At 45.4% G+C, this 13,210-nt stretch overlaps 4 protein-coding genes across 4 annotated transcripts; 2 read left to right on the forward strand and 2 right to left on the reverse strand.

Annotated features, from left to right (window-relative positions):
- Nucleotides 1-2,282: 2,282 nt before the first annotated feature.
- On the forward strand, nt 2,283-4,804 carry CCR75_009454 (uncharacterized protein; the record flags this gene model as incomplete). The annotated part of the gene is made up of 4 exons (XM_067967493.1): nt 2,283-3,666; nt 3,789-4,162; nt 4,186-4,193; nt 4,384-4,804. 4 exons carry the CDS (start codon nt 2,283-2,285, stop codon nt 4,802-4,804), a joined length of 2,187 nt encoding a protein of 728 aa, XP_067822387.1.
- Nucleotides 4,805-5,392: 588 nt separating this feature from the next.
- Nucleotides 5,393-5,683, reverse strand: CCR75_009455 (uncharacterized protein; the record flags this gene model as incomplete). Its single annotated transcript, XM_067967494.1, has 1 exon — nt 5,393-5,683. The coding sequence occupies one exon, from the start codon at nt 5,681-5,683 to the stop codon at nt 5,393-5,395; it is 291 nt and encodes a 96-aa protein (XP_067822386.1).
- Nucleotides 5,684-5,902: 219 nt separating this feature from the next.
- Nucleotides 5,903-7,921, reverse strand: CCR75_009456 (uncharacterized protein; the record flags this gene model as incomplete). Its single annotated transcript, XM_067967495.1, has 1 exon — nt 5,903-7,921. The coding sequence occupies one exon, from the start codon at nt 7,919-7,921 to the stop codon at nt 5,903-5,905; it is 2,019 nt and encodes a 672-aa protein (XP_067822385.1).
- A 235-nt stretch (nt 7,922-8,156) lies between these two features.
- On the forward strand, nt 8,157-11,639 carry CCR75_009457 (uncharacterized protein; the record flags this gene model as incomplete). The annotated part of the gene is made up of 1 exon (XM_067967496.1): nt 8,157-11,639. One exon carries the CDS (start codon nt 8,157-8,159, stop codon nt 11,637-11,639), a length of 3,483 nt encoding a protein of 1,160 aa, XP_067822384.1.
- Between the last annotated feature and the right edge of the window lie 1,571 nt (nt 11,640-13,210).

The following is a 13,210-nucleotide window of genomic DNA, read 5'->3' on the forward strand; positions in this document are numbered from 1 at the left end:
ACCGCTTCCTCGCTGTGCTAGGGTGTGTGTCTAAGTAGAGCGTGGCCGCATTACGACGTGCCCGCCTACAGATAAGATTTCCGAGCATTACTATATAAAGTAATATTCTCCAAATATTCTCTACCTTTCAGATAATATATTAATTAGCAACCATAAGTGTTAATTCATGTAACGATACACCCTGTTACACCCTAGCACAGCGAGGACTCTTTTTGCGTGCAGTGAGGTAGTTGTGGTGGGCGCGTTAGCGACCTCACCCAACGCACTAAGTACCCTGGTTAAGTGTCGTCACGGGAGCGGTAATCCGTCTCCTCGTGCGCACTTACCAAGTAGGAAGTAGTTTTCAGACTGATTTATATTTAATAGAATTAAATATAAACACCTATTTTTACCAATTAAAATGTTATCTCTAAAGATAACACTTAATATGTACTGCGCGCGTATCTTTCTAGATACCTCGCGTAACGGATGACGCTAGCCGTCATCCCTCCTAATGTGAATGCATCTAATTTGAATGCACCTAATGTGAATGCACCTATGTGCCTCACACACACAAGAGTAGGTCACAGATGTGAACCACACCCGAGTGCTGGGTCTTATTACTTTATTGAAGCAATCGACCATCTCCTTAAGCACACCAAGTGTACTTAACGGGGACTGTGTATCATCGGGGCAACTTAAGCCCGTTACAAGCAGTGTGAAGTAGACTTGTACTGAAGCAGTACAAGTCAGTAGTGCCCCGTTATAATTGGCGCAGCCACGAGTTGGCTAAAATATTTAGTTTACGCTTAGACAATTCAACAGAAGCTCGTCTAGTCGCAGGCGCTGACAAGTTGACGATCAAGACCACAATTGCGACAGTTGCCTTCAAATCGACAATTTAAAGAAAATTAAAATTGTCTCTACAGTGATGCACATCCGTTTTTGTTTTGAATAAAACACTCGCCGTGCAAGGTTGCGCGTTTGTAGGCGGTGTTTGTGTGGAAAGAAGCTTACGAGAAAAATCGCAAGGACCTGTCGCAAGACATGAATTGGGCCGTGCAGATCAGGTCCTCTCGGCTATATACTTAGTTACTAATACACGCATGCATGGCCATTTCGTATCAAGAGGGTCAATTGGATATTGAAATTGCAGTGTTGTGGCCAAAAATCTTACGTCATGTCTACTTTCTGAATGGAAAGGGCTACCCTCATCGACAGATAATACAAAAAAAATTACGGTCGTCTCAAAACCACCGCATTATTTTTTATTACTAACAATCTAAGCTCAACTAAACCACGTTCTGTGAAAGCATATGTGGTTTAAGTAACAAATAGCCTTTTGAGAATAAAAAAAAGGCGTACACCCAGCATAGACGCGGCAAAGAAAAGACCTTAAGCAGTTGAAAGAATATCACATTCAAAGAGGCACTATCTTGCATAATTGTGACTCTCACGTCGTTGCGATATACAGTACTATCGTTTTGTAAATGAAATAACATCTACGGATCGGCGCCATTGTATCGCATGTATGTTGTTAGTGCGACAAGTAGTGACGCCTGATTAGCTAAAGGAACATTAAGAGTGGGGGCAATGGCGCCAACTTCAATCACAAAAAGACTGTTACAAAGATTAACGAGCCTTCTGCATTGTTACAAGAGGAATTTCACTTGCTTTTGAAAACACGAGACTACAGAAGGTAGCTTTACATATAGTTATCGCGAATTGATTACTGCATTAGTCAGTTTTAGATGACGAGGCCAGGTCGTTTAGTCCTCAACATGCCTATGCATTCCAACTCTTTTCTTTTGGATCTCGTAAAGCATCAACTCCACTAGGTGCAATTCTATAGATACCTCCAGCCCATCCCATGAAAATGGCAGATTGTCATGTATCCTTCTACTTAACTCAATTTGTCAATTCCCTCTCGGTAAGAGGTTTGTCAGAACATTATCCCTTTATTTATATGTAGAGACAGTACAACGAGATAGAGAAAGTACCAGCAAGATCGAAAAAAGGATCTGTTACGGTGTTTGAACACAATAAAACAATTAAATTCTTGGGAAAAAACATTTCGCATGTGCTATGTAAAAGCCGGTGTGCTATCGTAATATTGTGATTAACAGATCGAGAAAAAGACGCATTAAGTACTATGATCTCTTGAGGTCCTGGTGTTGGAGGCGCCGCTTGTTCGACGATCGTCATGCTTTTGCTCTCGCTCATTAACCAATTTGCTTTCTCGAGCAAATAACCGCGCTTATTGAGACCCAGCATTCAATACTACCTACCACCGCTTCGCTAGTATGAAGGTCTGTCGCATTGTCGCACACATTGTGCTAGCCGCAGCTGTCGCCGCTTCAACGGCTTCACCTACTGTCGCCGCGCAAGGATTGATGACCGAAGGTACCAACGAGGTGAAAGAGAATGGAGTGCGAACCCGACGTAATTTGGGTGGTGGCGGTGGCCTCCGTGGACCGTACGATGAAGATCCCAACACTACTAGCCAACCTGAAATCGCTCCGTACGGCCCGAACACCAACACTCCGGACCAAACCAATGATGTCGATGAAAAAGTAGAGGACACGAAGAACGAGAAGGATGAGGAGGAAAAGAAGGAGAAGGAAGAGAAAGAGAAGGAGGAGGAGGAGGAGGAGAAGGAGAAGAAAGAGAAGGACGAGAAGGAGAAGGAGAAGGAGAAGAAAGAGAAGGACGAGAAGGAGAAGGACGAGAAGGACGAGAAGGAGAAGGACGAGAAGGAGAAGGACGAGAAGAAAAAGGATGAAGGCTTTGAAAACAAAGACCCTGCTGGAGAAACTCCGGTTACTATGGGTGGTGACCATGTGCAACAGCTCGACCCCAACCAGTCCTCTTACCCTCCTGTTACTGGATCTCAACCAGGTATGGGTGATGACCATGTGCAACAGCACGAAAAGGAGGTGGAGAACGAAAGTGAGAAGAACGAGGAGGAAATGAAGAAGAATGAAGAAAAGAAGAAGATGGCGGAGAAGCAAAAGGAGGACGAGGCAAAGGAAGAACAGAAAAAGAAGGATGAAGCGGCTAATGAAGAGAAGAAGAAGGAGGAAGAGAAGAAAAAAAAGGAGGAAGCGGCTGAGGAAGAGCAGAAGAAGAGGGAGGAAGAGAAGAAAACTGAAGAAGAGAAGAAAAAAAAGGAGGAAGCGGCGAAGGAAGAGCAGCAGAAGGAGGAAGAGAAGAAAATTGAGGAAGAGAAAAGGAAGAAGGAGGAAGCGACAAAGGAAGAGCAGAAGAAGAAGGAGGAAGAGACGAAGAAGGAGGAAAAGAAGGATGATGATAAAAAGGAGGAGAACGAGAAGAAGGAGGAAAAGAAGGAGGAAGGTTCTGGGGATGAGGGATCAATTCGAAAACCTACGGTTGGTGGGGGTGGTGACCAAGTGCAACAGCAAGACCCTCCTCACCTTAATGGTCCAGGTGTTGTTGGTGGTGACTATGAGCAACAGCATCCCCAAAATCCCAACCCGAACGGTAACGTACCAATGAACCCTCCCGCTGGTGGTCCAGGTGTTGTTGGTGGTGACTTTGAGCAACAGCATCCCCAAAATCCCAACCCGAACGGCAACGTACCAATGAACCCTCCGGCTAGTGGTCCAGGTGTTGTTGGTGGTGACAATGAGCAACAGCACGAAAAGAAGGAGGAGGTTGGGAATAAAAGTGAAAAGAACGAGGAGGAAAAGAAGAAGAATGAAGAAGAGAAGAAGATGACGGAGAAGCAAAAGGAAGACGAGGCAGAGAAAGAGCAGAAAAAGAAGGATGATCCGGCCAATGAAGAGAAGAAGAAGGAGGAAGAGAAAAAGAGCAAGAGAAGAAGAAGGAGGAAGAGAAAAAGGAGCAAGAGACGAAGAAGGAGGAAGAGAAAAAGGAGCAAGAGACGAAGAAGGAGGAAAAGAAGGATGATGATAAAAAGGAGGAGAACGAGAAGAAGGAGGAAAAGAAGGAGGAAGGTTCTGGGGGTGGTAACCAAGTGCAACAGCAAGACCCTCCTCACCTTGGTGGTCCAGGTGTTGTTGGTGGTGACTTTGAGCAACAGCATCCCCAAAATCCCAACCCGAACGGCAACGTACCAATGAGCCCTCCCGCTGGTGGTCCAAGTGTTGTTGGTGGTGACTATGAGCAGCAGCATCCCCAAAATCCCAACCCGAACGGCAACGTACCAATGAACCCTCCGGCTAGCGGTCCAAGTGTTGTTGGTGGTGACCATGAGCAACAGCACCCCAAAAGACGAACCCGAAAGGAAAAGAACCAATGAAACAAGAAGATGAAGGAGAAGAGATGACGGAGAAGAAAAGGAGCAAGAGAAAGAGCAGAAAAAGAAAGATGAACGGCAATGAAGCAGAAGAAAAGCAGAGGCAAGAGATGATGAAGGGACAGTGCAAGAGCACGAAAAGAAGGAGGAGGAGAGAATAAAGAGAAAAGAAGAAGGAGGAAAAGAAGAAGAAGGAGAGAAGAGAAGAAGAGGAAGAAGGAGGAAAAGAAGGATGATGATAAAAAGGAGGAGAACGAGAAGAAGGAGGAAAAGAAGGAGGAAGGTTCTGGGGGTGGTAACCAAGTGCAACAGCAAGACCCTCCTCACCTTGGTGGTCCAGGTGTTGTTGGTGGTGACTTTGAGCAACAGCATCCCCAAAATCCCAACCCGAACGGCAACGTACCAATGAACCCTCCGGCTAGCGGTCCAGGTGTTGTTGGTGGTGACTTTGAGCAACAGCATCCCCAAAATCCCAACCCGAACGGTAATGTACCTACAAATGCCCCTCCAATGACCAAGCCAAACTCGATAGATTGCCCAGTGTGATAGCGTTGTTACTCTAGCCTTGCTGCTAAATTGGACTTTGTTTAATGGAGACGTATTTACGCACGTTTGCATTAAACAAACGATTACGTATATCAAATTCTGAAATCCGAAACAGTTGCTCAAATTTGGTTTTGTTTGTGTCCCTTACTGTAAACGAAATAATTCATAGAATAAGCTACTAATGTAGTCACGCATTTTTATTTATCGGAACGCTATTAGAGACTTAGCAATTTTGCTCGTTGTTTATAATATGAAAATGCTTCGCGAAGACTTCATCTCTTACCTTCGGCTTTCCTGAATCTCAATATGTTGAACTGGCTCCGTTGCAGCACAAGAATGATTGTTTAAATAATTTAAGAAAACTGCGAGCAATTTTTTAAATAAACTTAGTACTCTTCTGCAAAAGGTACCAAAGTAGACCAATTTCTTGGCATGCTTTGGTACTTTTTGCAGAAGTTATTTTTATGAAAGCGATATGCACGATGGGACTTCCACTCTACCTGCGAGCTTTAAAATTATTTTCGCCAGCAGAATGAAGCAAAGTAATGGGGAAGTTACATAAATTTCATTGAAGAGATATTGCTATTGTTATTCTTTGATTTTGTACATAATGAAGCCGCCAACCAGTGCGATGACACCTATTATCGCTAATGCCTTAAGCTGTGATTCTATGATGAGTTTTATACCCTTCAAACTCAGATTAGAGTCTAGCTTCGCATTAAATTTCGCGACAAGAGGGAGTTCATTTACCTTGGCTTTAATTTTCCCGTAAAATGGAATCCAGTCTCGCTCTTCATAAGACACTTTCGTCGGATCAGTCGTGAGGGGGCGTTCTACCTTGCCGCTATTCGCAGCTTTGATGGTTGGCCGCTGTTCCATTCTGTTGGCGTCGGCGGTACTGCAGTAGGACGCTGCAAGATTAACGAGCACCAGAGAAAGAAGACGCATCGGCGCTGTACTTCTGAATAGGCTTCGCTGATTTAAAGGCCAATCAAATGAGTTGGCGTTGGAGCGGATAAGTAGTTTGCACAATATAATATCAAGATAGTTCATTAACAGACAAGTTCCGGAAAAGTACGAGCTGCCAATTAATTCTAATTAACGACGTCCACGGCCTCCACGAGCAAAAGATCCTCCGCGACCACGTCCTCCTCTGTAGCTCTGCTGGCGCATTTGATAGGCTGCTTTCTGCAGATTTGGAAGTTGTTTTGGAATCGAGTAAGGACAGTTGAAACCACTATCCACAATCTGTTTTTCCAAGAGTTCCAGACCGGCAATTGGGAGATCAAAGCAAGCACCCATCAAATCTTCCGTTAGTGTTAACTGCTTAACATCATTTGCAATGTTCTCCGGAAAGTCGCGATTCAGTGCATTCCAAACATAGCCCTTAGCGCGAATACAGTTGGAGCTCACAAATTGCACTGTCACGTAATCCGGCACACCAGACATAAGTGACGTGCGTCGAGGCGGTTTAGTGTGGCCCGTTATACAGGCAAGTGCAGCAGCCAGACAAGATTCAGGTGTCATAGTCTCGAGTATTTCAATAGCTTTTTCTCGGAACATTTCGATCATGGCAGGGTCGACATTGTTGATATCTTTTAAAGCTTTGGCAGCTGACGCCTTGATCAGATCCTCCTGATCCGGCGGACCTCTCATTATGAGCTTGTTGCCAATCTTCTGTTCAATCTGGTTCAATTGATCGCGTTGACGGTTTGTATACAAAGTAATACATATGCCTTTCTTACCGGCACGGCCGGTCCGTCCAGAGCGATGAACGTATGTATCAACGTCAGCAACACCTGACATCTTACGAGGAGGCTCCGAATTAATTACAAGGTCAACGTTCATGTCCAGGCCACGAGCGGCGACATCGGTTGCAATTAATAAACGCAAACGACCTTCACGAAAAGCTTTCATTGTAGTTTCCCGTTGCTCCTGGGCAATGTCCCCGTGCAACACCTGGCAGTCGGTCTTGATCTCAGGATGCACAGCCAACTCATTACAGTCCTTCTTTGTTTCGGCAAAGATAATCGTGCGTGACTCGTTACTCGCGTAAACACCAAGCAAGCTGGCCAACAGGGTCGGCCGGCCTTGCCAATGGCACGGAATGGCAATGTGTTGCACGTCGGTAGAAGCCTGACTGTCTGAGTCTTTAACTAAGTTGACGTACTCGGCCTTCTTCATATAATTGTCAGCCACATCCTTCACCCATTTTGGTATCGTTGCGGAGAAAAGTAGCGTTTGGCGCTTACGTGTGCACTCGTTCTGCATTTTTTCCATAGCCGCAAAAACCTTTTGGATGTCCTCACGAAACCCCATCTCTAACATCGTGTCGGCTTCATCAAGAATGAGAAATTCGCAATCATGAAGACGCAAACTGCCTCGGTCAATGTGATCAATAACGCGACCAGTTGTACCCACCAAAATATCCACACCACTGCGAAACGCATGGTTTTGAGACTGATACGAAGCACCTCCATAAATGCATACAGTACTTAATGACGGACCGGTGAGCTCAAACTCAGAAGCCACCTGCTTTGCTAGCTCTCGAGTAGGAGCCATACAAACCACACGTGGAGCACGACCATGCGGCCGGGGCCGCTTGTCTTGAAGAAGCAATTCAATTACAGGCAGTGCGAAGGCTAAGGTTTTACCCATACCAGTACGAGCGCGACCAATGATGTCGTTGCCATCCATGATCTTGTCAAATGTCATGGCTTGGATGGGAAAGAGTGTGTAGATTCCTCGAGTCTGGAGGTTCTTCTTAGTGACATCGCAAATGCGGAAGCTATCGAGCGGAGGATTCTCCTCACCACCGACGTGGGTGGCATTCTCGTTCTTAACCTTCTTGGGTCGTGAAGCTTCCAGCTCGCTTTCGCCCGTCTCTTCGGCTGGATCAGTTTCATCATTTTCCAGATCGGCTTCGCGACTTCGCTTTTTGCTCGTTCCTGTTTTTTTTTCTTTCTTGTCCTTCTTGTGCTTTTTTTCCTTTTTATCACTCGATTCGGAAGCCGCAGCCTTGGCTTTTTCTTTTTCCAGCTTCCTGGCCAACTTAGAAAGCTTCTTAGCGGCCTTTTCCTCCTTAGTTAGCATACTTTTCTCATCGCCATGCGCCATTGTTGACACCAGTGAACACTTCCACGACTGGTATCAACATTCTGTTGCCGAGCACCAGTCAATTAAACCCACTGTCAATCGATTGGCTACAAAGATATTGTGGTGTGTGGTACATATTTAGAATTTAGCCTCACATGATAACAATTAAGTTATGTAGAGTTTGTGTCGGAGCAATTAGTATTCCTTGAGTAAAACACTCAAATAGCGTCGCCCGAGCACCCCCCCCTCTCTAGACATGGCGGACTTTTCGCTAAGTGATAGCTCAGCTACATGGCCATCCAGCGGTACCAATGACGGCAAGCGTCCACCTTTGCCTACTTCCTTTCGGCCTGAAAAGCGTGGCCGATCGTCCGACGACGGACCGCAAGACGGCTCGACGCCCATGGAGGTGAGCGGTACGGAGTCTCCTAGGGGACAGCCCGAGCAGAGGTCAATAGACGATTTGCCTCATTTGTCCAGTTGGAAGTCGAACGCTTTCTATACCGATGGCGCGTCGGGTGATGTCAACACGGGTACATACACTCGCGTTTACCTCAAAGTCAAGGCCCAGAGCCGCTTGGGCGAGACCGTACACTGCTCTGGCTCATCCTTTGTGATGGGACATTTTAATCCCAACGAAAGTATGACACTCGTCACAACGCCTGACAATTATCCCTACTGGACAACTGTCAAGCCCATGATTCTGCCTCGTGGCGTTCCCCACCAGTACATGTACGCGCTCTTTTCGGGTGGAGTCTTTAGTTCCTGGGAACAAATTGAGCATGAAAGAGTATTAATTCCTGAAGGACGCGAAATGCTGGTAGTGGAGGAGTATGGTAAGTACAACCAAGACATGGATTTAGTCCCTACAGGTGAGCGCATCGAACGCTCACTAATTTACGAGCGACGAAAACACGAGGTTGCAACAACAATACCGACAAACCTTTCCGCAGATACATTAAGCACGGGAGACGTGGAATCAAAAGAGACGGAAGCTCAATTAATGAATAGAATTGTAGATGAAAATTTTTTGAGCGATACAAAGTCTCCACTCAGCAGCGCGACAGGCTCCCCTGGACAGAGATTTCGACAGACGAACAAACTGCAGAGTCGTTATAAGCGATACATTTCATCCAATTATCATCCATCGCCAGACGCAATGCTGTTCTTAGTTTGCTATCATCTACCAGTCAAATTGAAAAAGTCGACGGACGATGGCTCGTGGTCTGCCACGTGGAATCGCGATAGCTTGATTTCCAGAAGTAAGAATAGTATCGCAGAGAGTATGAATACGACGTGGGTGGGTTGTGTCACATACCACGCCCGTAGCGACATGGAAGACCTTTCTGACAATGACAAGAAAGAAATCACGACGATCTTGGCGGAGATGAATTGCATTGCTGTGTTTATTGACCGACAACTGGCTGCGAATCACCACGGTGGATACTGCAAAAGTAAGCTGTGGCCTATGTTTCACAATGTAGACATTTTGGACATTTACTATTCGATTTGGGATCGCGCTGAGGTGATTGAATGGAAAGAAGAACGCAATAATGGCGAATGGTGGGATGCGTATCAAACTGTAAATAGGGTGTTAGCCAATCGGGTAGGCAAGTTATGCAAAGACAATGATACCGTGTGGGTGCACGATTACCACTTGCTGCTATTTCCATCATATTTGGCAAATATGTGTCGAAACGAGAAGCGCAAGCGACCTAAAATGGTTTTTTTCTTGCACGTGCCATTTCCAACGTCAGAAGTGTTTCGAGAATTGTCGCACGGCACGCAACTCCTTGAAGGTGTCTTGGACGTGGACGTTGTTGGCTTTCATTCGTTTGATCATGCGCGCCACTTTCTTAATGCATGCAAACGGTTTTTAGGACTTACGTACCAGTCTCGACGCGGTGGCAACCTCGGGGTAGATTATCGTGGCCGCAACGTGGTAATCACGATTAGCCACGTGGGCATTGAAACGACGCTGATTCGTGAGGTGCTTAATGATCCAAATGTACAAGAAGCAGCTCAAAATTTGCGAAGAAAGCATGAAGGAAAGGTACTCATTGCAGGTATCGATGTTTGCCAGAGGCTTAGTGGTATTCCGCTCAAAATGCTGGCGTTTGAGCAATTCTTTAGCAACTGCCCGTCTTGGAAAGATAAGTTAGTGTTTGTGGAGCGTGCAACGTTGACTCAGACACGATTGGGTGACCAAAAGTATAGTAGTAATGAAATTAGCAAGCTGGTTGAGCGCATTACTAAGGCTCACGGCCCCGAGTGCATCGACTACGAGGAGTCGTCTTCCCCCTTGACGATCGAGGAACGTGTGGCGCTATGGCTTGCTAGTGATATTTTAATGGTCACGTCTATTCGTGAAGGGTTAAACCTTAAGCCCCTAGAGTTTGTTTATGCTAAGGGCGTGAACCCAATCGATCGGCCAGGCGTCGTCATCTTGAGCGAGTTTTCAGCGTGTTGCTGCGTCTTAAACGGTGCTGTGCGAGTGAATCCGTGGAACATCACGGGGCTTGTTAACTCGCTGGACCACGCATTAACAATGGTTGACGGAGAACGTCTTGGTCGGCGCGCCAGAGACTTGCCATATATTACAAACCAACCTGCAGCTAATTGGACGAAGCAAGTACTTTCTGTTCTACAGGAGGCTACGGAGAATCCTGAAGGTGATGAAGAATACACAAACATGGAGTATATGGATATGGAAATCGGCCGATCACACGTCATGCGCGTGGGTGACCGTTTAGACTTTAAGCAATTGAACATTGACAAGGTCATGGAAGCGTACATGCAGTCGAAGCGACGTGTGTTCCTGCTTGATTATGGTGGCACCATCATTGCGCGCGAGCATATTGCAATGTATGTAAAAAAAGACTTTACAGCAGTAGCAGGAAAGCGACCTTCTTCACGAATGATGGAGGCATTGACAAATTTGACAAGTGACCCCAGAAATACGGTATTTGTCGTGAGTGGTGTGTCGAAAGCGAATTTATCTGCATCACTTGGACACATTCGCGGGCTTGGGCTGGTATCTGATAACGGTGCTTTGTACTCGTGGGCTCGATCGATTGATGTCGAGAACATAGAGGACACGAGCATGCATGATGATAACAATTTTTCCGATCGTTTCTGGCATCAGCACAATTTTAAGTTTGACTGGCGTCCTGTTCGTAGTATAGTGGATCCAATCCTCAAGGTTTACTGCACACGCACGAATGGAAGTGTATTGCGCTATGCACAACAGGGCATTGCATGGAACTTTCGTTCGACAGACCCTGAATGGGGGCTACTACAAGCGAATTCGTTACAGAATGACTTAGAAGAAGTTATACGTGACCTTCCAGTCTGTATCATCCGCAAGAAAGGCTTGCTGGAGATTGTGCCGGAAGGTTTGAACAAGGGTGTAGTGGCTCGACAGATTTTGACGCAAGATGCTACAATTAGCCACGGCCATCCAGATTTTCTCTTTTGTATTGGTGATGATACGACTGATGAAAGCATGTTTAAAGCAATTTACGATTATTATGCTGAGCGTACGGAAGAGAATGTGCTTGGAAGGGGCCCTGGATCTTATGAAGATTTTCTTGCTTCAAGCGATGAAGGCCCGCTTTACCACGTATTTACATGCACTGTGGGCAAAAAGCCCAGCAATGCACACTTATACGTTAACAATGTGGATGAAGTAGAGTTGCTTCTGCAAGCGCTAGGCAAGGCATCAGGCGAGGTGTGTTGAAATCTAGATTTAACATACAATTTGGTAGACTTACGTGGCGTTTTTGCAATATTCTAGTGAGCTTCATTGTCAGCTACTATCCAGCGATCATTTGAGAAGCTGGCAATGTCAGATTGCTTTTTCGAAGCGAGAGAATTCGACGGGGTGATACTTAAGCGATATAACCCACAAAGCTTGTATTTCGTACTATTTCGTACTGCCTACGCTTTAAAGCAACTAAAAATTGTAGTTTTAAGCAACGCTTGCTTTTTTGGTTTTACATGCTAGGATCTATTAGTACCAGAGTGCCTTTAAAGGAAAGGCGTCGAGCATGATTGCAAGACGCTCCTGAGTCAACTAAAATTGACCACGGCTGATCATACTCAGGCATAGTTCACCATCTTTCGGGTACCAACATATGTTGTAACGGGCTTAAGTGCCCTAATGTTACACAGTCCCAGTTAAGCACACTTGGTGTACTTAAGGGAATGGTCAACTACTAAATAGTATTAATTAGACCCAGCACTCGGGTGTGGTTCACATTTGTGACCAACCCTTTTGTATGTGATGCACATTGGTGCATTCACATTAGAAGGGATGACGCCGAGCGTCATCCATGATGACGGCTAGCGTTATCCGTTACGCGAGGTATCTCGAAAAATACGCTCGCAATACATATTGAGTGTTATCTATAGAGATGACATTTTAATTGGTAAAAATAGGTATATATATTTAATACGATTAAATATAAATCAGTCTGAAAACTTCTTCCTCCATGGTAAGTGCGCACGAGGAGCCGAATTACCGCTCCCGTGACGACACTTAACCAGAGTACTTAGTGTGTTGGGTGAGGTCGCTTACGCGCCCACCACAACTTCCTCACTGCACGCAAGAGAAGCAGGATAGCCGCTTCCTCGCTGTGCTAGGGTGTGTGTCTAAGTAGAGCGTGGCCGCATTACGACGTGCCCGCCTACATTTGGTAGCACTTGAAATCCTTCACACGACCCACATCTCTGCGTGTGTACGTGAGGATGAGCCTCAATATTGATTGGGCTCATTTTTCCTTCACCTCTCCAAACATCATCGGGAGATGGCAGGGCTTATGGCGCAGGGACTTGGTGTAACGGGGTGTATCGTTACATGAAATTAACACTTAAAGGTTGATAATTAATATATTATCTAAAAGGTAGATAATATTTGGAGGATATTACTTAATGTAGTAATAACCTGAATTCTTATCCATGAATAGGTATAGACCATTATATCTATATTCCGCAGACTAATCAGCTGTAGAAGTAATCAAAGAGAGTTACAAATAAGATAGATAAGAATTCATTTACATGTTTAGTATTAGGTTATAGTTAAGTCAGCATTTACAAAGATAGATTAAGAGACACTTAACTATATTTAATACAGTTTTCATTTTACCCTCTTAAGTCTACTTGTCTTAAGAGAAGTTTTCCTCTGCACGTACAGTATACGTCACCTAACGTAAGGCACCACTCACAACTGAAGCAGTGCGAAGTGGACTTGTACTGAAACAGTACAAGTCGTAGTGCCCCGTTACACCTGGTAGCACTTTGTAGTCCGTC

The sequence above is a fragment of the Bremia lactucae genome, linkage group LG1 (assembly GCF_004359215.1).
Source record: "Bremia lactucae strain SF5 linkage group LG1, whole genome shotgun sequence".
NCBI lineage: Eukaryota > Oomycota > Peronosporomycetes > Peronosporales > Peronosporaceae > Bremia > Bremia lactucae.